This window comes from Barbus barbus, assembly GCF_936440315.1.
Source record: "Barbus barbus genome assembly, chromosome: 6".
Classification (NCBI taxonomy): Eukaryota; Metazoa; Chordata; class Actinopteri; order Cypriniformes; family Cyprinidae; genus Barbus; species Barbus barbus.
Genome location: NC_136734.1, coordinates 19890257 through 19914943, shown reverse-complemented (window position 1 = coordinate 19914943; position 24687 = coordinate 19890257). Strand labels below are relative to the sequence as shown.

At 37.2% G+C, this 24687-nt stretch overlaps 2 protein-coding genes across 4 annotated transcripts; one reads left to right on the top strand and one right to left on the bottom strand.

Annotated features, from left to right (window-relative positions):
• The first annotated feature begins 99 nt into the window (after window positions 1-99).
• On the top strand, window positions 100-11470 carry LOC306871491 (protein O-mannosyl-transferase 1). Of its 2 annotated transcripts, none has more exons than XM_079419464.1 (20): window positions 100-383; window positions 487-614; window positions 713-819; window positions 1133-1183; window positions 5132-5278; window positions 5373-5478; window positions 5665-5724; window positions 5867-5960; window positions 6042-6197; window positions 7348-7478; window positions 7581-7676; window positions 8384-8476; window positions 8661-8757; window positions 8845-8937; window positions 9296-9416; window positions 9492-9589; window positions 9673-9786; window positions 9882-10008; window positions 10212-10389; window positions 10914-11470. In XM_079419464.1, exons 2-20 carry the CDS (start codon window positions 496-498, stop codon window positions 11086-11088), a joined length of 2163 nt encoding a protein of 720 aa, XP_079275590.1. In that variant the 5' UTR covers window positions 100-383; window positions 487-495; the 3' UTR covers window positions 11089-11470. The 2 variants fall into 2 exon arrangements, with proteins under 2 accessions (XP_079275590.1, XP_079275589.1); XM_079419463.1 differs by having other exon boundaries at window positions 106-377.
• Window positions 11381-24666, bottom strand: ccdc180 (coiled-coil domain containing 180). 2 transcript variants are annotated; one of them, XM_079419461.1, is made up of 37 exons: window positions 24367-24666; window positions 24102-24220; window positions 23936-24015; window positions 22971-23080; window positions 22696-22824; window positions 22478-22588; window positions 22302-22397; window positions 22055-22218; window positions 21715-21834; window positions 21536-21615; window positions 21359-21447; window positions 21153-21272; window positions 20893-21066; window positions 20666-20781; window positions 20404-20530; window positions 20275-20320; window positions 20063-20187; window positions 19805-19992; window positions 19322-19497; window positions 18429-18609; window positions 18193-18339; window positions 17941-18085; window positions 17734-17850; window positions 17547-17645; window positions 17382-17468; window positions 17117-17304; window positions 16708-16772; window positions 16468-16576; window positions 16153-16233; window positions 15999-16068; window positions 15761-15905; window positions 14246-14406; window positions 13880-14017; window positions 13658-13769; window positions 13011-13113; window positions 12768-12909; window positions 11381-11796 (listed from the first exon to the last, which is right to left on the bottom strand). In XM_079419461.1, exons 1-37 carry the CDS (start codon window positions 24424-24426, stop codon window positions 11662-11664), a joined length of 4455 nt encoding a protein of 1484 aa, XP_079275587.1. In that variant the 5' UTR covers window positions 24427-24666; the 3' UTR covers window positions 11381-11661. The 2 variants fall into 2 exon arrangements, with proteins under 2 accessions (XP_079275587.1, XP_079275588.1); XM_079419462.1 differs by having other exon boundaries at window positions 17117-17274; window positions 24367-24628.
• Window positions 24667-24687: the final 21 nt, after the last annotated feature.

The following is a 24687-nucleotide window of genomic DNA, read 5'->3' as shown; positions in this document are numbered from 1 at the left end:
TTTTTAGTATTTGATTTACGTGCCCAAATACGTTTGCGTGTCATTGTATAACAAGGGATTCATCTAAGTGCAGGAATGTTTGAACTTTTATTTTGAAATGTGGCCAGTACTGCCCGGAAACACTAGAGCACATAAGCTTCTTCATACTGTTGGTTTATTTACAAATTTGAGTGTTTTACGGTGAAGACTAAACCTGTCGCTTATGCCAGGGACACAGTTGTATACATATATATATATTTTTTAAGTCAAGGTTTAGCGAAGGTCGGTATTCATTACATTTTGCGAAAAGACACAGAATAATGTAGTCGCGAGCAGCAGTGTTGACCAATGATTGCGAAACTCTTGAGAAATTCACAACTAAATCTAACTGGATCAAGGTACCGGTAAATAAACTACATGCATTTACATAATAAGCAAATGCTTTTACATGCCGGATCCTGCGTGTTTGTATATAACGGTATGTTTGACCATAATGGATGGATGTAGCCAGGCAGCATGCAGTGTGTGAGACTGCCCCTCAGTGTGACAGTGGAGATCAATCTGCTGCTGGTGGCTGTGACTGTTTCAGCGCTCGTGACCAGACTGTATGGCATTCACTTTCCTAAAGCTGCTGTGTAAGTCTTCGTTTAATTGTTTTTTTTTGTTGTTGATAATTTCATTCTTTTTAAAAGAAATTCACATGTGTATATATCATTTTTCCATACTGCCACAGGTTTGATGAAGTCTATTACGGACAGTTCCTGTCTCTGTACATGAAGCAAGTGTTTTTCATTGATGAGAGCGGTCCACCGTTTGGCCACATGATACTAGCTTTAGGAGGTGAGAAGATTTTTGATACTTTATAAATTATGTTCATAAAGTTAAGCCACTTTGTGTATATTTGAAGAGTTAATTTGCAAAAAACCCAGATAACTCCGTTGTTAACAATTCTCAGAAAATCATGTTTTTTCATTGTGCGTTCCAATTAATCTCAATCAAACTACAGTTGGGTTATTTTGACTAGGTTAAAAAATAACTTAAAAAACAGGTAACTAACACAATAAAACATGATTTTTGAAAATGTAAAAAAAATGGAGTTATCTGTTTTTGCAAATAAACTCCATTTACTAATGCATATTATTTATCTTTGCAGCGTATTTAGGAGGATTTGATGGCAACTTTGTTTGGAACAGGATTGGAGCAGGTGATCATCTCATACAGGTTTATGTTGGGTTGACAAAGCCAAGTAACTTCATATACAGACCTAATTTATTACTGTCTCTAAGCCTATTTTAACTTCTAGAGGAGTTACAGTATGTTAAACTATTTTAGGGTCACTTGGTAGATGGTAGAGAGTCAGAGCACAGACCCCCTGTTAGATATTGTTGCATTTTAAGTCTGGTCCACTACATTGCATATAGTACGGTATACTTTGCTATATTTTTGGTATATTTTTTCTTTAAATATGAGATGAACAGTGAAACGTTTGACTACATTCTTTTGCTATGATGTGTACATTTCAAAGTCATTAATATAATATTATTATAGATGCACATTGTCATATAAAATTGGATTTTTATTTTGAGATGAGTGAAACGTGACATTAATTTTGAATGAATATTTTCACACTTTTATTACACGCGCGCACACTATTGAGATCACACAGTAAATGGCGAATCCCTTGTTCTAGACCAGTGGTTCTTAACATCTTTGACTTGAAGACACCCCATTGTTTGACACCCCACACATTGATAAGATATTCCTCTAGTATTTATGCTGAAAAACAGGTTGAGGGCCACTAGAGTAAATTAAAACTATTATAGCACAGTCTTTCATTCTGTTCTTACTAATGCAGAACTACTGTATGATCAGAACCAGAAATGACTGATTTGCAATGTCCTAGCAACCTACCTAGCAAAGTTTACATAGCATCAAGCTACAGTATCTCACAGAAGTGAGTACACCCCTCACATTTTTGTAAATATTTTATTTCTTTTCATGTGACAACACTGAAGAAATGACAATTTGCTACAATGTAAAGTAGTGAGTGTACAGCTTGTATAACAGTGTAAATTTGCTTTCCCCTCAAAATAACTCAATACACAGCCATTAATGTATAAACCGCTGGCCACAAAAGTGAGTACACCCCTAAGTGAAAATGTCCAAATTGGGCCCAAAGTGTCAATATTTTGTGTGGCCACCATTATTTTCCAGCACTGCCTTAACCCTCTTGGGCATGGAGTTCAGGTTTGGCCAGAGGAGTCCTCTTCCACTCCTCCATGATGACATCACGGAGCTGGTGAATGCTAGAGACCTTGTGCTCCTCCACCTTCTGTTTGAGGATGCCCCACAGATGCTCAATAGGGTTTAGGTCTGGAGACATGCTTGGCCAGTCCATCACCTTTACCCTCAGCTTCTTTAGCAAGGCAGTGGTCGTCTTGGAGGTGTGTTTGGGGTCATTATCATGTTGGTATACTGTCCTGCGGCCCAGTCTCTGCATCAGTTTGTCACAGTACATGCTAGCATTCATGGTTTCCTCAATGAACTGTAGCTCCCCAGTGCCGGCAGCACTCATGCAGCCTCGGACCATGACACTCCCACCACCATGCTTGACTATAGGCAAGACACCCTTGTCTTTGTACTCCTCACCTGGTTGCCACCACACACGCTTGACACCATCTGAACCAAATAAGTTTATCTTGGTCTCATCAGACCACAGGACATGTTTCCAGTAATATATGTCCTTAGTCTGCTTGTCTTCAGCAAACTGTTTGCGGGCTTTCTTGTGCATCATCTTTAGAAGAGGACGACAGCCATGCAGACCAATTTTATGCAGTGTGCGGCGTATGGTCTGAGTACTGACAGGCTGACCCCCACCCCTTCAACCTCTGCAGCAATGCTGGCAGCACTCATACGTCTATTTCCCAAACACAACCTCTGGATATGACGCTGAGCACGTGCACTCAACTTCTTTGGTCGACCATGGCGAGGCCTGTGCTGAGTGGAACCTGTCCTGTTAAACCGCTGTATGGTCTTGGCCACCGTGCTGCAGCTCAGTTTTAGGGTCTTGGCAATTTTCTTATAGCCTACGCCATCTTTATGTAGAGCAACAATTCTTTTTTTTCAGATCCTCAGAGAGTTCTTTGCCATGAGGTGCCATGTTGAACTTCCAGTGACCAGTATGAGAGAGTGAGAGCGATAACACCAAATTTAACACACCTGCTCTCCATTCATACCTGAGACCTTAGGTGCGTTCGACTTCATGCAGCACTTAGCAGACCGATCGGCGGCTGACTTGAAGCAGTGCATGCCGGTTAGAAATTTAGTCCGACTTGAACTGGCGCCGACCACACGACACTGTCACGTGTGGCATCAAAGTACCGCGATAGCGCTTCGAGAGCAGCCGGCTGACTCAGCCGGCGCAATTTCTCCAGAGCGACTGCGGGAGCGCTGATGACGACACAGCTGTTTCACGATTGGCCAAATTCACCACATGACAACAAGGACGTGTATTTCGGGTTTATTCTGACAACTTCAGTCCCACTAATGCTCATATACGGACTTTCAAAAAAATAAAAATAAATTAACTTTTCATGTCATCTTCATCTCGTAAATCATGTTTATTAAAAGATTACAATTATTTTTACTGCAATCACTTTTTTGTTAATTCGTTTATATAGGTTTTGTGCATAGGTTTATTTTGGACCTTTTTCATACAGACCCTTTACAGTATTAAGCTGCATAACCTATTTAGATCATTTTTTTATGGAATAAATCAAGTGTCAATCTTACAGACTTTTAATATAATGTGGTCATCATGGATTCTGATTGATACTAATTGTCTTGCTGGGTTCATCCATCTTCACTTGCATGTGATTACTGCCAACAACTCTGGCTGGATGTCAACTTAATACAACATTCAGATCACTTTCATAAGATGGTATAAATCATAATAGAAAGGCAAATAAATTGGGCTTATCCGTAGGCCTGTTCATGGTGTTCACGTCTGAATGTTCATGGTGTTTTGTCTTACTAAAATGTGCTTACCTAACTGGAGAAATGGTAAAATAAGTAAACAAATATGTAACATCCTAATTCTTTTATCTGTAATGAAAACCACATTTAGTACATACAATTATTATCTTCATAGATTATTTTTATTAAGTTGCAGTAGCAAAAACACACATAATGAATCATACTGCACAAGTCAAATTTTCAATATGTTCTATTTATTTACTTAAAACTTGTTTCTGTCGTGATGACACCCTTTCAAAATATTACATACATCTTAAAGGTTTATTAAAACATAAACCAACATAGTAATAAAAAAAGAATCACTTCTAATGAAAATTGTTAAGTATAATTGCATTGATTGGTTAGTATTAGAAATAACAAGTCACACTGGTGTTGGGTATGGTCCCATGTCCCTTTGGATATATAAAAACAATACTTATTACATTGAACCTTTACTCACTTTCGTTGCTCATTGTGCTCAATTTCATACAACAATAACGGCATTTCTATAGCTTCCAGTTCGTCTGCAATAAAGCAAGCAAACGCCACGTGATCTGCCATGACTGAGGTAGATGCAGCAAACTACGAGAGCCCCGAAGTGTCCGACTTGACGACTCCGTTTTCAACTCCGCCCCTGACTGCAAGCAGCTACTCTCGTTGACCACCGTCTGTAGCCGTGCTTCAAGTCGAACGCACCTCTTGTAACACTAACGAGTCACATGACACAGGGGAGAGAAAATGGGTAATTGGGCCCAATTTTGGACATTTTCACTTAGGGGTGTACTCACTTTTGTGGCCAGCAGTTTAGACATTAATGGCTGTGTGTTGAGTTATTTTGAGGGGACAGCAAATTTACACTGTTATACAAGCTATACACTCACTACTTTACATTGTAGCAAAGTGTCATTTCTTCAGTGTTGTCACATTAAAAGAAATAATAAAATATTTACAAAAATGTGAGGGGTGTACTCACTTCTGTGAGATACTGTCATGACACACTAAGACTTATGTAACCTTAAAAACCGTTGTAAATGTTCAGGCAAGGCTTTGTCTAGACAACATTTGAACTGTCCTTTTATTTTACATGACATGGCCATTAGTAATTGCATTACTCTTATTTATTTTTGGTCTATTGTAGAATACACCAGTAATGTTCCTGTTTGGAGCGTTCGGGTAATACCGGCCCTTGCTGGATCTTTTTGTATACCTCTTGCTTATCTTCTGGTGGCGGAGCTCGGATATTCCCATTCCTCAGCACTAGGGGCCTGTGTGCTCCTCCTCATGGGTAAGTGCTTAGCATATCATTTTCAAGTCATTGCCTAATGATGGTTTTTCCTTCCTGTTACTGTAGGTTAAATAGTTTTGTTTCATTTTGACAGAAAACTCATTGATTGTGCAATCACGCTTTATGCTGCTGGAGTCTGTTCTAATCTTTTTCCTGCTGTTAGCTGTACTGTCTTACCTCCGCTTCTACAAAGCACACAAGTAAGAATTGTTTATATCTGTTTTGTCAGTCTCAGATCTGGAGTGTCCTCATTTGTAGGTCGCTTTGTATAAAAGCATCTGCTAAATGACAATGTAAATAGATAGTCTCGTCAGCCTTCTGTGGCTGTATGCTATTTGCCTCAATTTCATGGTTGTATATGTGTCATGTGCTTTCTCTTCTTTCAGTTCATCTTTTAGGTGGTTTTGGCTCGTGACCTGTGGGGTCAGTTGTGCATGTGGAATTGGGTATGTACGGTCATAAAGTTTTTTTGAAGATGATTTTTTTTTTTACTTCAGAAAGTGCAAAAATCTAGTTTAACTTGCTCTGAAAACGAAATTTAAGTAGTGCCAAATGGTTGTTTTCTTTTTTTTTTTGGCTTGTTTTCAGGGTAAAGTACATGGGTATGTTCACATACTTTTTACTGCTAGGCCTGGCAGCTGTACACACCTGGCATGTTATCGGAGATCGAACCTTAAGCCATGTGAGTTTTAGTTACCAAATATTGTTGGGTTTTACAGCACTATGATTTTGCACATTTTGATTTTGTGATCTGTGTGAAAAGGGCAAAGTTGTAGTGCAGATTTTGGTTCGCTTTCTGGCTCTTGTGGTGTTACCCGTCATCATGTACCTTGGGTTTTTCTACATCCATCTTACCCTGTTGTATCGCAGTGGACCACATGACCAGATGATGAGCAGTGCTTTTCAAGCAAGTCTAGAGGTACAGATCAGTTTCTTGGAAATTCAAAAAATTATGCTCATTGAGTCTCTTATGTTTAATGCCCACCAAGACAGCAGTTATTTGATCAAATCACAGTAAAACAGCAATATTGTGAAATATTACTTTACTTACTTACTTTACTTTTGTCATTTAGCAGACGCTTTTGTCCAAAGCGACTTACAAATAAGAAAAAGTAACTAAAACTAAAAAGTTACAACTCTATAAATACTATCTACCCACATATTTAAGAAAATAAAGAAATTAAATAAAATTAACACATGCATATAACAACAACATTTCAATAATAAACATATCAATGAAAAAATTAAATAAAAAGCTACTACTATCCCTTGCCGGTGTCCCTGCCCGGTGGAGTCGCACGGTAGAGTCGATGGTCTTTACACTCTTTACTTTTTTACTTTTGTCATTTAGCAGACGCTTTTGTCCAAAGCGACTTACAAATAAGAAAAAGTAACTAAAACTAAAAAGTTACAACTCTATAAATACTATCTACCCACATATTTAAGAAAATAAAGAAATTAAATAAAATTAACACATGCATATAACAACAACATTTCAATAATAAACATATCAATGAAAAAATTAAATAAAAAGCTACTACTATCCCTTGCCGGTGTCCCTGCCCGGTGGAGTCGCACGGTAGAGTCGATTAAATATTACAATTTAAACTTTTTTTTTTTTATTTAAAATTATTTTTTGTTTTGTAAATTGGTTTTTATTTTAATGTATTTAAAAGCTGTTTTTTTATTTTAATGTATTTAAAATGTCATGAATTTTCAGCAGCCATTACTCCACTGTCACATGATCTTTCAGAAATCATTCCTAAACATTTCTTATTATCATCAATACTGAAAACAGCTGTGCTGCTTAATATTTATGTGGAAACAGTGTTATATATCTTTTTCAGGATTATTTGATAAATAGATTGATAAAACAACATTTATTTGAAATTGATTTTTGTTATAGGTTTCACTATCACTTTTGAACAACTTCCTTGCTGAATAAAAGATGATTTCTTTAAAAAAAGAAATACTTACACCAAATGTGCATAATGTATTTAAACAGATTTGGTTTAGTCCACAGTGTAATTGTCACCATCTCCTTTATTTCTCCCATTTCTCCTATAAAGGGCGGTTTAGCACGGATCACTCAGGGGCAGCCCTTAGATGTTGCATTTGGCTCACAGGTCACTCTCCGCACCATGTCCAGTAAACCTGTTCCATGTTGGCTTCACTCCCACAAGGTTAACTATCCAGTCAGGTGAGACATCAGGATTCTTTCACAAAGCCGTAGGATCAATGTGACATAATCCTTAACGACCACATCTTCATGCTGATCTTTACTAATTATCTATGCTTAAAGGTATGAAAATGGCCGTGGTAGCTCCCACCAGCAGCAGGTGACTTGCTATCCTTTTAAAGATGTCAATAACTGGTGGATTATTAAAGACCCTGGGCGGTATGTTGATTTAAAATAATAGTTCACCCAAAAATAGAGAAAAAATGGCTGAACATTCACTGACTCTCAGGGCATCCAAGATGTAGATGAGTCTGAGAAATTTAGAAGGGTAAGGGTGCCGACATAATCAGAGTTCAGCAGCTGATAAAAACAATACAATAATCCACAAGCAATCCAGACGAGCCCAGTCCATCAATTAACATCTTGTGTTTGTTTATTTGAACTTTTAACTGTCGCATCTGGTAACTGTCCATAATCCATAATAATGCTTCCTCTGGTGAAAAACATCTCACATCAAAATCCACTGGCATATTGATTTAATCTTGACTTTTTCATTATTTTAGCCAGAAACAATGGTTAAATTACAAAGTGGCTGATTAATTGATTACAAAAATGCAGCTTTTTGCATTAATTGATTGAAGGGCGTCGTGAGAATTTCTTAAAAAATATGTTTTATCAGCTGTTTGGACTGTCATTCTGACGGTACCCATTCACTGCAGAGGGTCACGTGATGTGATGCTAAATTTCACCAGATCTGTTCCCAAGAAGAAACAATCTCATCTACATTTTGGATGGCCTGAGGTTGAGTAAATTTTCAGCTAATTTTAATAAATATAGCATGACTAAAAATAATTTAGTGAAGTTCATATGACCCATATGTGGGCTGCAGCTAAATATTTTACATGAATTGTAATTTTAAACTTCAGGCACAGTCTCGTGGTCAGCAGCCCACCCAGACCTGTCAGGCATGGCGATATTATTCAGCTGCTACATGGAATGACCTCTCGCTACCTGAACACGTAATTCCACCATCATTAGATTTGTAAAAGTTAAATTTTATTTTAAATTGTTTTAATTTACATTAATATCAATTAAAATACATTGTCAAATTATTTTGATATTTCATTATCAGCTGATAATTCTAATAATATTTTTTGTAATCTGTTTAAGATTACAATAACCTCTCTGTGCTTTGTTTTCAAGACATGATGTTGCAGCCCCCATGAGTCCTCACTCACAGGAAGTGTCTGGCTACATAGACTTTAATGTGTCTATGCCAGCTCAGAATCTATGGAGAGTGGTAAGATCTGAGACCCATAAATCTATAATACATGTTCAGATTTACTCAAAATTTGTTTTATGATACATTATTTTCATTGCACTGTAGGACATAGTGAACAGGGAGTCTGATAGAGAGATCTGGAAGACGATTTTATCAGAGGTGCGACTAGTCCATGTGAACACTTCAGCTGTTTTAAAGGTTTGTGTATAAGTAGTTTTTACAGAAAAAGGTATACTAATATTTGTATGTGTGTGGGTATATCAATAGTGATTGTATTGTGTCAATATTGACTCACCCTCATGTTGTTCCAGACCTGTGTGACTTTCTGTCTTCCATGGAACCTAAAAGATGCTTTTTTGAAGAATGTTGGGAACCAAACAACATAGGAGCTCAAAAAACCCCTGAGACATTTCCTAAAACATCTTCTTTTGTGTTCCACAGAAGAAAGAAATTCATACAGCTTTAGAACAAAATGAGGGTGATGACAGAATCTGCATTTTTGGGTGGAGTATTTCTTTAAAAGTGTTATTTATACCTGTTCTGTAATGTTCTGCAGCTCAGTGGAGCATCTCTGCCGGAGTGGGGTTTCAAACAGCTGGAAGTGGTTGGGGATAAGATTTATAAAGGCTACCAGCAGAGCGGCATGTGGAACGTGGAGGAGCATCGCTATGGCAGAAGTATGAGAATTAACATCTTTATATGTTTTCATATTGCTTTTGTGTTCTTCCTTGATTAAACTCACATCTATACAGGTCAGGAACAGAAGGAAAGGGAGTTGGAGTTGAAATCACCTACCCACAGCGACATCAAGAGAAACCTCACTTTTATAGCCAAATTTCTTGAGCTGCAGGTGAATATTAAATATGAATAATGATCCTGATGTCAATCATTAGAAAAGCCATTTAAAGCTGGTGTTGTATGTTTGAGTAACAGTGGAAGATGCTGACAGTAAAGAATGAAGAGTCTGAGCACAAATATAGTTCATCACCTCTTAATTGGATCACAATGGACACCAACATTGCATACTGGCTTCATCCTTCAAGTAATGTATGTCAGCATCATTCTGTTGGTTTTTCTTTTATGTCTTTGTGTTTGACAGAATGATAATGGGACTAATCTAATCTTTTCTATTTTGAATACAGGCACAAATTCAGCTGATTGGGAATATTGTTAATTGGACCATTGCAAACCTTTCACTGGCTGTTTACGGTCTTATGTTTCTAACCTACTTACTAAGACGACGGAGGAAAGTTGAAGACATTCCTCAAGGTTTGTGCCTGCAAGTTCTGCCATATGATTTGATGCATCATTCATGTTCGTCGCACAGACAGTGAGGAAGACGTTGCACAAAGAAGTTCAATATTGGAGATTGAGTTTATTCTCTGACAAAGTGGGAGCAATAATATTAGAGACGTTTGCTTCACCATCACCTTTCATAAACTGTTCTTTTCCTGCTTTTTCTTCTCTCTTAGACTCTTGGGAGCAGCTGGGTTTGGCTGGTGTCATTTGTTTTGGAGGCTGGGCAGTGAATTACCTGCCGTTCTTCCTAATGGAGAAGACTTTGTTTCTGTATCACTATCTTCCAGCACTCACCTTCAAGATCTTGCTGATACCTGTAGTCATAGAGCACCTGTACATCCATGTATTGAGGTAAGAGTTCTAATTTCTGTCTGGAAATCATCAGTGTGTTAGGGGTTGGTAAGATCCAATCATATAAACAGTGCAAACAGTAATAATGTGAATATTATTACAATTTACACTAAACGGTTTTGTTTTTGAATATATTGTTCAGCAATCATTACTCCAGTCTTAGTCACACGATCCTTCAGAAATCATTAATATGTTGATTTGCTGCTCAAGAAACATTTTTCATCATCATTGTTGAAAACAGCTGTGCTGCTTAATATTTTTGAGCAAACAATGATACTTTTTTTCAGGATTCTTTGATAAATAGGAAGTTAAAAAAAAACAGCATTTGTTTAAAATAGAAATCTTATGACATTATGAATATTTCTGGTTAATTTGATGCATCCTTGCTGAATAAAAGTATTGATTTGTTAAAAAAAAAGTTACTAACTCAAGACTTTTGAATCATAGTGTATGTGAATGAAACCTGTATCTTAATCATTGTCACACCAGTGTAAATCACATCTGTATGTCATGCTGTTTCTCAGATCCCCAGCTCAAAGGAAAGCATTTGGTGGTGCTATTCTGGCAGTCCTTTGTTCAGTATACGTGTCCTACCACAACCTGAGTCCTCTGACCTACGGCCAGCCAGCATTATCGTCAGACGAGCTTGCTGCACTGCGCTGGAGAGAGAGTTGGGATATTCTCCTAAGAAAACGCTGAAATCCATTAAGAATGGGAGCTTCTGTAAATTCACGATGATGTGTGGTAGCTGGTAGTGCTGCTGGCTCTCCAGAGATCTGTGAAATACGGTTTCTAGGGTCTAGAGTACCCAAACTTAAAAAATGTGAAAAATGAGAACTCATGCTGCTCAATCTCAAAACTCTAAACCAAATGGACTGTAAAGCACTATTTAGTGCTTAATTTATCATGCTCTTATGTTTGCATATCATTCTGTTTGTATGGCAATTTTATTATATTGTTTTAGGGACTTGTAAAATTAATAAGATGGGTTGCATTTATTAGAATTTGCTTTTATTTGATCCTTGCACAACACTAACCAATTCAACTGGGAAATATGGAATAAACATTTTTTATATCATCAAACTTTGTATTAGCATATTCATAGCAGCCATTATTTTAATCCTTGCATGAATCCAACAACATGGAACAGATTAGTGTGTAAATGTTGAGTTAGCACAGTTGAAAGACAAGTCCGTGTAGTGTAGTGCCCCTTCTCTTTGAGGGTTTTTAATGCCTCTGCTTAGATTGTCAGTGTTCATAAATGTCTCACGGTCATTCAGAGTTCAGTGAAGCGAGGGTTTTTAGCTGACTCTGCCAGTGGTCATGCCACTGCTGCAGCTGTCTTTCCTGAGCATCACACTCTCGCTGGGCTTTGAACAGCTCCTCCTGAACCCTCTGCCCATAGTGCTGGGGGAAGATTAACAGTTGCACAAGCAGAACACTTTTTTAAAAAAATAAATATTTACGTATGTTCGTATTCTTGAAAATGGTCATTTACTCACCCTCTATTTGTTCAAAACCTGTATGAGTTCCTTTCTTTCTACAGTTGATGGCAGCCATTGACTTCCATAGTATGGAAAAAAATAAAAATACTGTGGAAGTCAGTGGCTACTGTCAACTATTTGGTCACCAACCTTCTTCAAAATAACTTCTTTTGTGTTCAACAGAAGAAAGACACTCATACAGGTTTGGAACAAGTTAGAGGGTGCGTAAATGATGACAGAAGTCATGGCCTAATGGTTAGAGATTCAGACTCGTAATCCAAAGGTTGTGGGTTCGAGTCTCAGGCCGGCAGGGATTGTAGGTGGGGGGAGCAAATGTCCGGCGCTCTCTCCACCATCAATACCACGACTGAGGTGCCCTTGAGCAAGGCACCGAACCCCCAACTGCTCCCCGGGAGCTGCAGCATAAATGACTGCCCACTGCTCCGGGTTTGTGTTCACGGTGTGTGTGTGTTCACTGCTGTGTGTGTGCACTTTGGATGGGATAAATGCAGAGCATGAATACCGAGTATGGGTCTCCATACTTGGCCGTATGTCACGTCACTTTCACTTTCAGAAGTTTCATTTTTGAATGGACAATGCCTTTAAAATTCAACCTGCAGATCTTTAGGTGCAAACCAAAATTAAAACAAAAAAGGCTACACCTTGCAAATTACTAATGCATGATGTTACAGGCCTCTGAATGGATGAACTGGCATGTTGCAGCCTCATTTGATCTGTAGGCAGTTTACAGCTCCAATAGAGCTCATTTAAAGCTGTTGTATGTTGATCCTATTGTACTAAGCACAAAAGTGCACAAAAGACCATTTCATGCTCTTATCAGGCATGTTTAGACAAGAATAAATCATATATCCAGCTTATCTGAAATGAACTTACCTCATGCACTGCGTCTCGGTCCTCAATGGCCTTAAGATGCCCTAGTGTGGTTTTAGCAGTTGTGATGGTGGCCGTTTCCTGAGATTCTTTATGAAATGAGCTGCCATCAGTGAATCCAAAATAACAAATGCCTGACCATGTTCTATAAAACACGTGCAATTCAGCATTTAACATTCACAATGTCCCATATACCATTTAAAAAAAATGGTGCTTGAAAGACTATTTTGAGTAGTATTTCCATACCTGCTGCCTTTCTGCTTCAGAGTACTGCTCTTGTCTTCCAGCAGAAGGTCAGTTTGTGTTTGGCGGATAAGTGTAGTAATATTCGCTTTCTTTTGTTCAGCATCTGCTTTTCCAAAAGACATTCAGGTTTGATTCAGTAAATGAATGATTATTGTATGGTGTTGCAGAATATTGTCTTTGAAAGTAACATGTTGCACTATTGTGTTACTCCTAAAGAAAATAACCAGTTTCATTGTTACTTTTTACGGAAAGTATGTTTTTCAAAAAAAAATTTCCCCCACATTTAAAAATCTGTCAACAAAAGATAAGATAAGTCTCATTGCAGTTCCCTGCCAAAATAAAAGCTTTATGATTACTGTTATTTTGTAGCTATATTGCATAGGGAAAAACAGGTTCCTTCTTTTTTTTGTCCTTAGCTGATAACATGTCTGAAAGACCTATTCACACAAAAAAACTATGCAATAAAATTGTGCATATATATTCAAATACTTCTTTTTTTTTTTATCAGCAAACACATAAAAAATCTGTTTACCTATTTCCTATAATTACATTAATATTTCTTATGTCAACACCAACACTGATCGTAACCATATCAAACTTGTGCTGTGGCACCATCTGCATTTCCATCCATTAATTCATAAACTTACATCCCACTTGAACCTCATGAATGGTTATGAGGTTATCGAATTGGAAGAGCAAGGTCTCCGCCAACCTGGCAAGAGCAGTGACAAATTCCTCTGCATTTTTGAGAGCACAGGCCTGTCCAGAAACAAGATGACCAAGTTTAATTTTTGTGATTTTTAAAAAACCACCAAAACAAAACAAAAGCAGAACAGAAATTATTTGAGTTAAAGCACCAAGTCTGTAACCTGAACTTCCTGTCTGGTATTCTGGATGGCTTGTCTCTGTTTTGTCTGTCTCTCCTCCTCAGCCAGCACCAGTTGCTTCAGTTCTGTCTCACAGGCCGGATGGCTCAGACGTACACGCAACTGACCACTGTACTCTCTCTATGACAGCAGGCCACAAAATAGGACAAACCTGGTGACCTATTCTTCATGAATAGCTACAGGTTCATGTGTGCAATACTTTGCAAATATCTGATGTAGATAATAGTACTCTTTCACTGTGACGGTTTAATGCCTTCCTCAGAGTGACTAAATGGGAGGAACTTGATAGTACATGATGACAGAATAATTTCCTCTGCTCTCACCATTGTTCTGCATTTGTTCACATACCCTCTTTTGTTCACTTTGCTCCTGAGCTAGTTGAAACTGGTGTTGAATTTCTGTCATGTTTTGCTTCAGATCCTCAAGGTATTGATCTCTTAATTTAAAAAAAAGCTTCTCAGGTACGCTGGACAGAAACTCTTCAATGGCCTTCAACTGCAGCTGAAATTCTACACAGAGCGAAAAGTATCACATATTGTCATAAATATTAGAAATGCACATTGTTTTGTCTTGTAATCAGATCTCTGTTATTGTTATTACAGGATTGCAAGGCATCCTATGGTACTGATATTTCAAAACATTGTATTTTACCTGTCCGTCATTATCTTTTCCAAACCTGTATGAGTATTTTTCTTCTGTTGAACAAAAAAGAAGATATTTTGAAGAACCAAATAGTTGCTGGTCCCCACTGACATACAGTATATTGCCAAAAGTATTGGGATACCCCTTTCTAATGAACAGGTTTGACTAGTAATTTCCATGAGTACAAACCTTAATGTTTAAGCATTTAATAATATTCTAGGGAATTGTGTGCTTCTAATTTTATAAGAACAGTTTGGACAGGACCTTTTCTATTCCAACATGACAGTGCCTCTGTGTATAAGGCACGGTTCAAAAAGACATGATTGATTCAGTCAGTGTGGAAGAACTTGACTGGTCTGCAGAAAGTCCTCATCCCAGCTGAACACCTCTGGTGTGACTTTATATGCAGACCTTGAGCCAAAAACTCATCACCAAACACCAATGACTTGTACATATGGGTACAGTTATTTTAGACAACAGAGATTGAAATACAATTTTAAAATACATTAACTGTTTTCATCTTTGTTGCCACAGTTTTGGAAGTGCCTTTTTCTGTTCTAAAGAAGGGGGTGTCACAATACTTTTGCCCATATAGTGTAATGTACATGTCATTGGTGTTTGGCTCAAGGTCTGCATTTAAAGTCACATCAGAGGTGTTCAACTGGGATTAGGACTTGGCTTTCTGCAGACCAGTCATGTTGTTCCACACTGACTGAATCAATAATGTCTTTTTGAACCTCGCCTTATACACAGAGGCACTGTCATGTTAGAATAGAAAAGGGTCCTGTCCAAACTGTTGCTATAAAATTAGAAGCACCTAGAATATCATTACATGCTTTAACATTAAACATTGTACTCATGGCAATTACTAAAGTAGTCAAACCTGTTCATTAGAAGGGGGTGTACCAATACTTTTGGCAATATAGTGTATATAGTGTGACAAAAAAAATACTACGGATGTCAGTGGGGTCCAGAAACTGTTTGGTTACCCACATTTTTCAGAATATCTTGTGTGTTCAGCAGAAGAAAAAAAATTCAAACATGTTTGGATCAACTTGAGGGTAACTATATGATGGGAGGAACAGTGACCTTTGACGTCAGACTTAAAAAGGGAATAGTATCATCAAACAGTGACATCAATGTGATAGCTGCATTGTAATTGGTCAACTTTTTTTGCCTATTTTTGTAAGTAACATTTTGGACAATATCTCATGGGTTAACCTTGCAGACAGCTGTTGAGGTAATCATGTGACTGGCTCTGGTAGATAAGAAGTCTTTTGTGGATCTCCTCTGCACACTGATCAAATGTCTCCTGCAGTTGCTCAGGCCGAGTGATAGGGCGGCGCTCTTTCTTCTTATAGAACTCCTGATGGTGACACATAGCTCAGTCCAAAATCAACTGTTTTAACAACTTATTTGCATAAAACAGATTGGCACTCTTAATATTTTTTCATAGTACCTCTGCCACCAAGAGGAGAATATCATTGGCTTTCCACAGAATACTGGTAATTGAAGCTTTAAAGGGAACACTGAGAAATGCAAAAATATTCAGAGAACGTGAAATTAACATGGGGAAAAAAAAAAATCAAATAACAGCCAGCAAATGCACTGACCTGTCCTGCTGCTCTTCAGGTTTTGAGCCAAAAATAAGGAACTTCTTATCAAAGCGGTTGGGTTTGGAGAATCTCCTTAAACTGACAGAAATGTTTCAAAGAAATTATAAAACATTTTGTATCATAAATGTCCATTTTATATGATAACTAAATGGAAAGTATGCTAATTATTACAGCTCGTTTTCTGTGTCCAGGTTTTTTTTTTTATCACTATAGTAATATATTACTATATTACCACCACAAGAGAGACACAGCCACTTCTCTAATGGTATTTCCTAAATTTCTTTCTCTTTTGTCATATTTGAAATGTCAAACCTCTGGGTGGTCATCGACTCCACTGACTTTCTACGCAGAGTCTCTATTCCAGACTGACTGGGGCTCTTTCCTGACCTCCAATCTGATCCAAGAGAGGAGTTTAACCTTGCTGAAGGCAGAGAATTTACAATATTTAAAAGAAACCACAAAAAGTATTCACAGATTAGTGTAAAAAGGCAAACTAATAACACCACAACAGCCGTATTACTGTAAATGATGAGGACACATAAACAATCCAACCTGCTGAAGGGCGTCTTTCTATTGGGTCAAAGTTTGCCTCCTTGAGGTCTTGGGCTTTGCCTACCCTGTTAGCAGGAAATGGACATTATGTATGTCATGAGAAGTAGTTTATTTCCTAATTTTTCTTCATTCAACATATTTACATTTATGCATTTAGCAGACGCTTTTATCCAAAGCGACTTGCATTGCATTCAAGTTACAGTTTTTAAATTTTTATCAGCTCTTGCTTTCCCTGGGAATCGAACCCATGATTGGCGTTGCTAGCGCCATGCTCTACTATTTGAGCTACAGGAAAACAGGAACACGTCACGTGTTCCTGTTTGAGGGCATTACAAATAGTCGCCCACAACAGAACCAATGACACAATGTCGACAATGTTGGTGAACATTTTAAATTTAAGGACACTGACTTGAGTAGGCCTTTGATAACCCCCACCGCCGCATCATCCAGGAAGGACACTCCAATGTGGCTAGGATGGAGCAGGCCATCTCCATCTGGACTGCCTGTTTTTTCCTGTATACGGGACCTAGGGCGAGCTGCAACTGCAAAAGCCCCCTGAAGTGGAGTCTGTGGTCGGGGGACAGCCATAGAGGCATCCTATAAAAATATATCATCCATTTCTATAGGGATTACATTTCAACATGCCTATATTATCAGAATGTGTAATGCCATACCAAGAAGCAGTCAAGGTACTGGCACCTCTTCTTTAGTTCCTCCATCAAAGAAGTTGTTAAAATGGTTACCTCCACTATGGTTACAATCTACAATAGGAATTGTTTTCTGTAGACCAGTATTATAATGTCATAAATGTGAATCTAATAATGTATTAGGGCATTTACCTTCTTATTGGAGCTGGGTTGGTCATACTCGGCAGTCATTTCCTTTAAATTACTCAGCATGCTGTCAATCGCCTTTTTCTGCATGTTACTCTTAAAAGCCTGGGCAGACAAATACAATTTCAACAGATTATGAACAGCAGACAGAGGGAAGGAAATTAAATAAGATTAAATGATACACTTATAATACCTCGCCTCTGATCTGGACCCGTGTATTTGTAAAAATCTGTTGCATTTTTTCAAGAAACTTCAGATCGATAGCAAGATAACTGAATTTTTCCTCAAACTTCCGGAGTATATCCTTGGCCTGAGGAAAAATGGATTCTCACTCTTACTTCCTGTCCAATTAATAATTCTTTAGTGTGTGATTCTTTAATAATAAATCTTTAATCTCTACCCGCTCCAGACACTTTGTTTCTCTTTCTTCCATGTCCTGTATTATGGCCCACTCTGCAGAATCAATGCGCTTGTCCATTTTTTCCAGATATGAATGAAATACTTCAATTTCTTGGGGTGTAAAATTCCCACCCTCAGAAAACAATCTTGTGAAAATACATCAATGATTAATAATATATTCTAATTGTATATATAAATTCACTGTGAAACACAACACTTATAATTACTTATACAGAGAATGTCAATGACGTACTTGAAAGATCTCATTATCTGAACGTTTGAGTCCCTAAGGGCCTCCAATCTGAACTCTGTCTTCTGTCTCAAGTCTCTTTGTAAAGTCTGGATGATACTGATGTGCTTTTTCAGGTTGGTTTGAAGCAAGGTACGAAGTTTATTTATCCTGTGAATAAAAATGGCCAGAATAAGTGTGAGATTGTGACTGTGTATAAACTGTACACATAATTACATTGTTTATTTTCATTCATTTACTTTTCGGAATTTGTGGCAAGGGTAAAATCTTTCTCTCTATTGTAGATTTGCATTAGGAAGTCTTCCGTCAGTTTATTTTGCTGGATCTGTAACTCCTGTACTTCTGTCCGGCAGCCTTCTAGGACGTTCAGTATACCCTTGCAGTGTCGGTCCATGCGTCCTCGATGTAGCACTAGTTCAGCTGACCAAGTAACAGAGTTATGAAATGTCATATTGCAACATTTTACTTCTCTCTTGTTAAAAAGAAGTACGCTTAACTGTACTGAATTTGCACTTGTGTGCTTCAAATATTAAAGGTATATTTAGAATAAAAAATGTACTTATATTAATAAGGCCACTTAAGGAGAGTACACTCTCTTAAGACACTTATGTACACTTTTTACGTGCACTTTTTTATAATACAAAGTGTTTTAAATCATATTTTAATCTTTTGTACACTTATTTTGATGTGTTTACAAACATACTAAAGCACACTTGATTTCAATTTGAATTATAGTGTGTTATTCAATATTCAATTTAATGAAAATATATTTTGAATGTACTAAATTGCAACTTTGTCATTACAAATGCGTAACTACAAATATATTTAAACATATGACATACAAGTTTCAATAGAAATTAAACGATTTTTTGGTTTACCTTAAACACTTATGAGTAAATTCAACAGCACACTTTAATTGTATTTCAAATGAAAAAAAAAGTATGTCAAAAAAGATTTTATGTCTGAAAACATTACATTCAGTTATATTATTATTATTAAATAATAATATTCCAGTAATAAGTACTCTTTTTTTTATATGAATGCTAAAGCATGCTTGTTTTTCACATGGGCTGTTACAGTACTCCAAATAAGTAAAAGCCAAAATGGCTTTAGATGTGATGAGGGGACAAACCTGCTCTGACATTGTGAATGTCCATCTCTATTCTTGCAGCACGAGGTTGGTGGAGCTGTTGGCGAAGATCCAGCTGAGCTTTCAGTTTCTCTTTCTTGGCTTCCACAACAGTGTTAGTGTTGGTTAGAGTAATATGAAACCTCTCTTCCAGATGGCTAAAAAATGTTTGTCTTACACTATCATGGAACAACAAAACAGAGGTTTTTCAATATTAATTTCGTTCTTCGTTACCCACAAAAAAAACAACAACAATAAACTGACAGAACTGCAAGAAGAAGTAAATTATATTAAAGAGAACATGGATTTTTTTTTATCATTACACAATTTTCATTTCAGATTCAAACACTCTAGCTTCTGGCTTTCGTTTTGATGATTGTAAGTAGCCTATATTGTTTTTGAACAATCAGTGGAAGAACACAAGATAGACATCACTATGATCAAACAAAGCATTATTCCATTCTATAATTTCCACTGTACACTTACTCTTTTAGCAATTCAACAACGAGAACCTTTGGGTAGAAAACCAGCTCGGTTTCCTTAAGGTCTGTCTCCTGTTCCTCATCGCGGGTAGTGTGAAAACCATAACAGTTGTACACATTTCCTTTTGCAGTAGTGAGAGTCTCTTTGGTTTGAGAGACTGAAAATTCCAAAGCCTTGCAATCTTGGTCATCCTACAAAAAAGAGGAAATTAAATATTTAAGTAGACACAAAATAAAAGGGGTAAGTTGTATGTGTCATTACCGTTGCACTGGACGAGCTGAATTTTGAACTTCCTTGATTGTTGAAATGTGGCTTTTGTGCGCCTCTGTGTTTCACCTCAAATTCTGCCTCCAATCTTTCATTCTTAATATTTGTCATGCTTTGACCTGAGTAAACACCAAAATAAGCATGATAAATGGGTGGTTCAGAGACAACAGAATAATACAGTTCCTCAATGTTAGTTTTCAACTCACCAAGTTTAAGAGAGGGATAAAGTTGGCAAAAATCCTGTAATGAGTCCTGTAATGAAAAATAAAGTTATTTTAACAATGTTTGTCTTTAAACAAACAGAGATTACAGCAATGTTCTGGTTGAATATGTACCTGGCCATAAATCTCTTTGACATTAAAGAATTGGCTGACAGAATGACTGTATGTTTGTAATTCCTGCAAGACTAATGATGGGTAGAACTCCACAGTTTCAACTTCCTCTTTATAAATGTTCATATACCTTAAGAACAATACAGGAAAAGGATTTACAAAAATGTACAGGTGCTCGTTATTTTGTTGATTTATTTCTTTTTATAGTGAAGTTCAGATAGCAACAAAACAACAAAAACCTCAAAGAAATCTCAATGTATGTTACCCATTCTTAACCTCTTCCAGACAGTTTAGTGTCTTCTTTAAAGAGGCTTTCAGAGCTTCGTCTGAGCTTTCCTGCCTGACTTTGTCCAACATCATATCCAGCTGGGCCTCTTTCCTCTGTAGTGTGAGACATTTGACAGCTTATATCCAAGTTCAAACATGTCAAGGTGTGAAATGTTACAAAATACTGCAAAAAATATTAATATTAAGTTGTATGTAAAATCTTGCCTGGATCTCTTGTTCGTGGACTTGACTGAGGGACTCCAGTGAACTTTGTAGCTGCTGTTCTCTGTTCAACATGCCTGCACAGTGGTTTTCCCACAGCTGAGCTGCCCCACACATAAACTTGAACAGGCACTTACTGTCATAAGCTGCGGTTTTGGCTAAACACTCAAAAGCTTTCTGTAAAAATGTTAAAGTACACAATATAACATGATAGTGCAGAAGCGGAGAGATTTCATTTAACCCATTGAGGAAACAATACTTACATCAAGTTTTTCCAAATAGACCTCAGTTTGAGATTGGCGCTGACCAATGAGAGGTAGTATCTCCACATTAACAATATTCTGTATTTCATCTGAGGTGAATCCGTATGTGGAAACCTCTGTCTGTGTGTAAAGAGTTGAGAATATTGTTGCATTTCTGTAGTGCTTTGACAATCAAGACAAATGAGAAAGCACAAGTTATTTCTCACCTTAAAGAGATCAACCTCTGCCAAACATAATTGCCAGTTGTTCTCAAAGTTTTTATGAAGTTTTTCCATTGTGGCAACGTGAATACAATCTGTAGAAATGGAACATAGTGAGGAACAAAGTGCACATATTACCATTTTATAATGCTGGATTACTGTAATGAGAACCACATTTCTGACCTATTTGCTCATTGATGGCAGACAGTGTTGAATACCACTCTGCAACTGATGACTTTGAGATTCTTGGAGGCGTCATGTCTCTTAATATGGGGCAGAAAATGTAAGTAAATGTTACATGTCAACTATCATTCACTGAGGAATTGGTGTGTAATTCTAGAAATCAGCGATTCATTTCTCACCTAATCATCTCCAGTGTTTGGATGCGTTTATCACTCTGTGTTTTCTGATCTGACTTCAAAGTGCTCAGAGTATCTTGAATGTTTTTAGGGTTCCGATTGTGAGGGCTGTTCATAACGTCTCTGCAGGAAGAACATAAATATGGGTATATGTTGTATTTTAGATAATATAATTCCCCTGTACGATATTCTGGTGGCCCTGGTAGGATTCTTAACTATCGTAACCAACAAAACTCCCATTGCCAACTATTCTCATCAGACGGATCATGCACTTTGTTGGTAAACAATATGGCATTACTTTTCTGTCAAGGGAATTTTAAATTTTTTTTAACATCATACCTACCTGAACCGGGTAACTGCGTCATTAAGTTTTATTTGTTTCCAATCTTGGAGCTTTTCCTCCCATCTCAGCCTTTGGAAAATGTCCATTTGCAAATGTTTCTCCATCAAATTCAAGCACAGTTTGGCCAAAGCACGTCGATTTGCTAGCAGAGCTTGGTTTATCATCTGTGGAAAACATGCATTCTTGACAAAAGAAAGAAACTAATGAAAAACATACAAATACATATTTGTCATGTAGAATATACTACCATGGCTTCACTGTCAATCAGTCTGTGGATATCACATGGCATCAAATAACTGATTTTCTCCAGCTTTGTGGTGGACTTTCTCAATAATGCTGAAATCTAGGAAAGAGGGACAAATAGGCAGTGTACTACTCTACTGACTCTGGGAACATATGCTTTACATAATATAGACCACATACCATAGCTTTTCTCTCAGATTCATATTTGGTATATATCTCATCTAGCTCTTTAATCAACTTTCTTTTCAAGGAAGATTCATAGCAGACTTTGTTCCAGATGTCATGCATATCCTTTATAAGACAAAGGATGAATAACACTTGAGTGATCCTAAACATATTTACTTACAAATACTGAATTTGAGAAATTGCAAGTATTGTATAAGACATTTGGTCCTCACCTGATAGCTGTGTGCTGTCAAATCAGAGATGTTTTCAATCTTTTGCATAAGGTTTTCAATATTGTCATTATGCTCTGACAATCTGAGAAGGATATCCTTTCCTATCTGCCTGAATAACGGTTCAAAACCCTAAATGCAGATATATCACAGAATAAGGTACCTTTGAGAGTTATAATTAGTAAAACTGCCATATTAAACACTAGATGGATAATAGATTAACTGAACTCTACATAAGAATGAACACATTTTGGCAATACATATATAGGTGTGTGTACCACACTGATGCTGGAGAGTTCTGTCTGCAACTGACAAACAACTTCGTTGTGATCCCTTCGCCTTTTCTCTGCAAGACGATCAATGATGTCTGAGTTTTTTTTCTCTGGAACTACAGACAAAACAAAATCACAATAGATTTTTTTATTGTCAGTTTTATATTATACAATATATACTGTATATATTATTATTGAAAATAAATTTGGCAAACATGTCTTATTGAGTTTCTTTGACTGAAAATTAACAAATGCTGGTTGAACAAATGTTTGTTTTGCATACACTACCATTCAAAACTTTGGGGTCAGTAAGATTTTTTTATTTTTTTAATAAACACTTTTAAGTAGCAAGGACACATTGCTGTTCTTTTGAACTTTCTATTCATCTAACAACCCTGAGAAAAGTATTATGGTTTCTACAAAAATATTAAGCAGCAACAACTGTTTTCTAATAGATATTAAGCTGTGTTAGTCTGTTGTTGGTCTAGGAAATGCATATTAAAACGATTTATGTGATTTTATGTGAAGACAGGAGTAATGGCTGCTGAAAATTCAGCTTTGTCATCACAGAAATAAATGACACTTTATAATATTTTCAAATAGAAAAAAAGTTATTTTAAATGTTAAAAGTGTTTTAGAATATTACTGTTTTTTGAACAAATAAATGCAGCCTTGGTGAACATAAGAGACTTCATTCAAAAACATTTAAGGTATATTGCATTACAAAAACAGAACAAGTATTACAATCATTTATTGGCTCCTATTCCTATGTTTGGATGTACAGGTAACACTTTATTTTACGGACATGTTTCATGCACTAATATTAAGAGTAAATTATGCATAATTACCAGCAACTTACATGCTGTTCATAATTATTACTCAGTACTTATTGGTGTGATTACACTGTAGCAAAAATGGCTTGAAGAAAAGAAAAGACTATGTTGCAAACATTTATCACTATAAGTTCTCACCAACAGTGTCTGGAAGACCCCAAACCTCCTCACTATCATCCTGGTCCTCATTTCTTTTTCCACCAGAGTTAAGTGTGTTCCTATCAAACACGGTACGTTTAATTAGCATTGTCTTTAAATTTAAATCAAATTCGTATCTTGAGGAGCAGCAGCAGCAGCATCATACCGTGTGGGCCCATTGGGCTGCCGTGATGCGGAGTCTGCCGCGTCTCCACTGAGCAGAGAGTCGCCCTCATCCCCGACGCGCGTCCTCCGCGAGTCAAAGAGAGCCAGAGACAACTGAACCTGACCACGAACACAACAATATCAACATACGCCCAGGGCTGCCTTCAGACCAGCATTTCACATCTAAAATTATCCGCAATATTACAAACATCATCACTATATGTAAAAACGCACATTGACCGTTCAGACACTATGAATACTATTACCTGAGCGTCAAACATCTGCCGGTAAACTTTCCCGCTGGGAAGCACACGCGTGTCTGCCATTGTAGCTACGGAATAATATGCTTATGTTTCATTCAAAACAAATCTATATCGAAATCAGTGCGAAGTTATAGGACGGTTGGTTCATTATAAGAGTTTTCAACACAATTATCTGCGTATTTTGTAAATACAAATAACTTAATTCATGGAAGCGTTCACTCAGGCCTGCCCTTCACCTCAGCGTTTTCTTGTTGCTATGGCAGCCACACAGGTGACGCAGGCGGTGTAAAAAGTCCAACCAACTGTGAGATCAAGTGGTGTGTT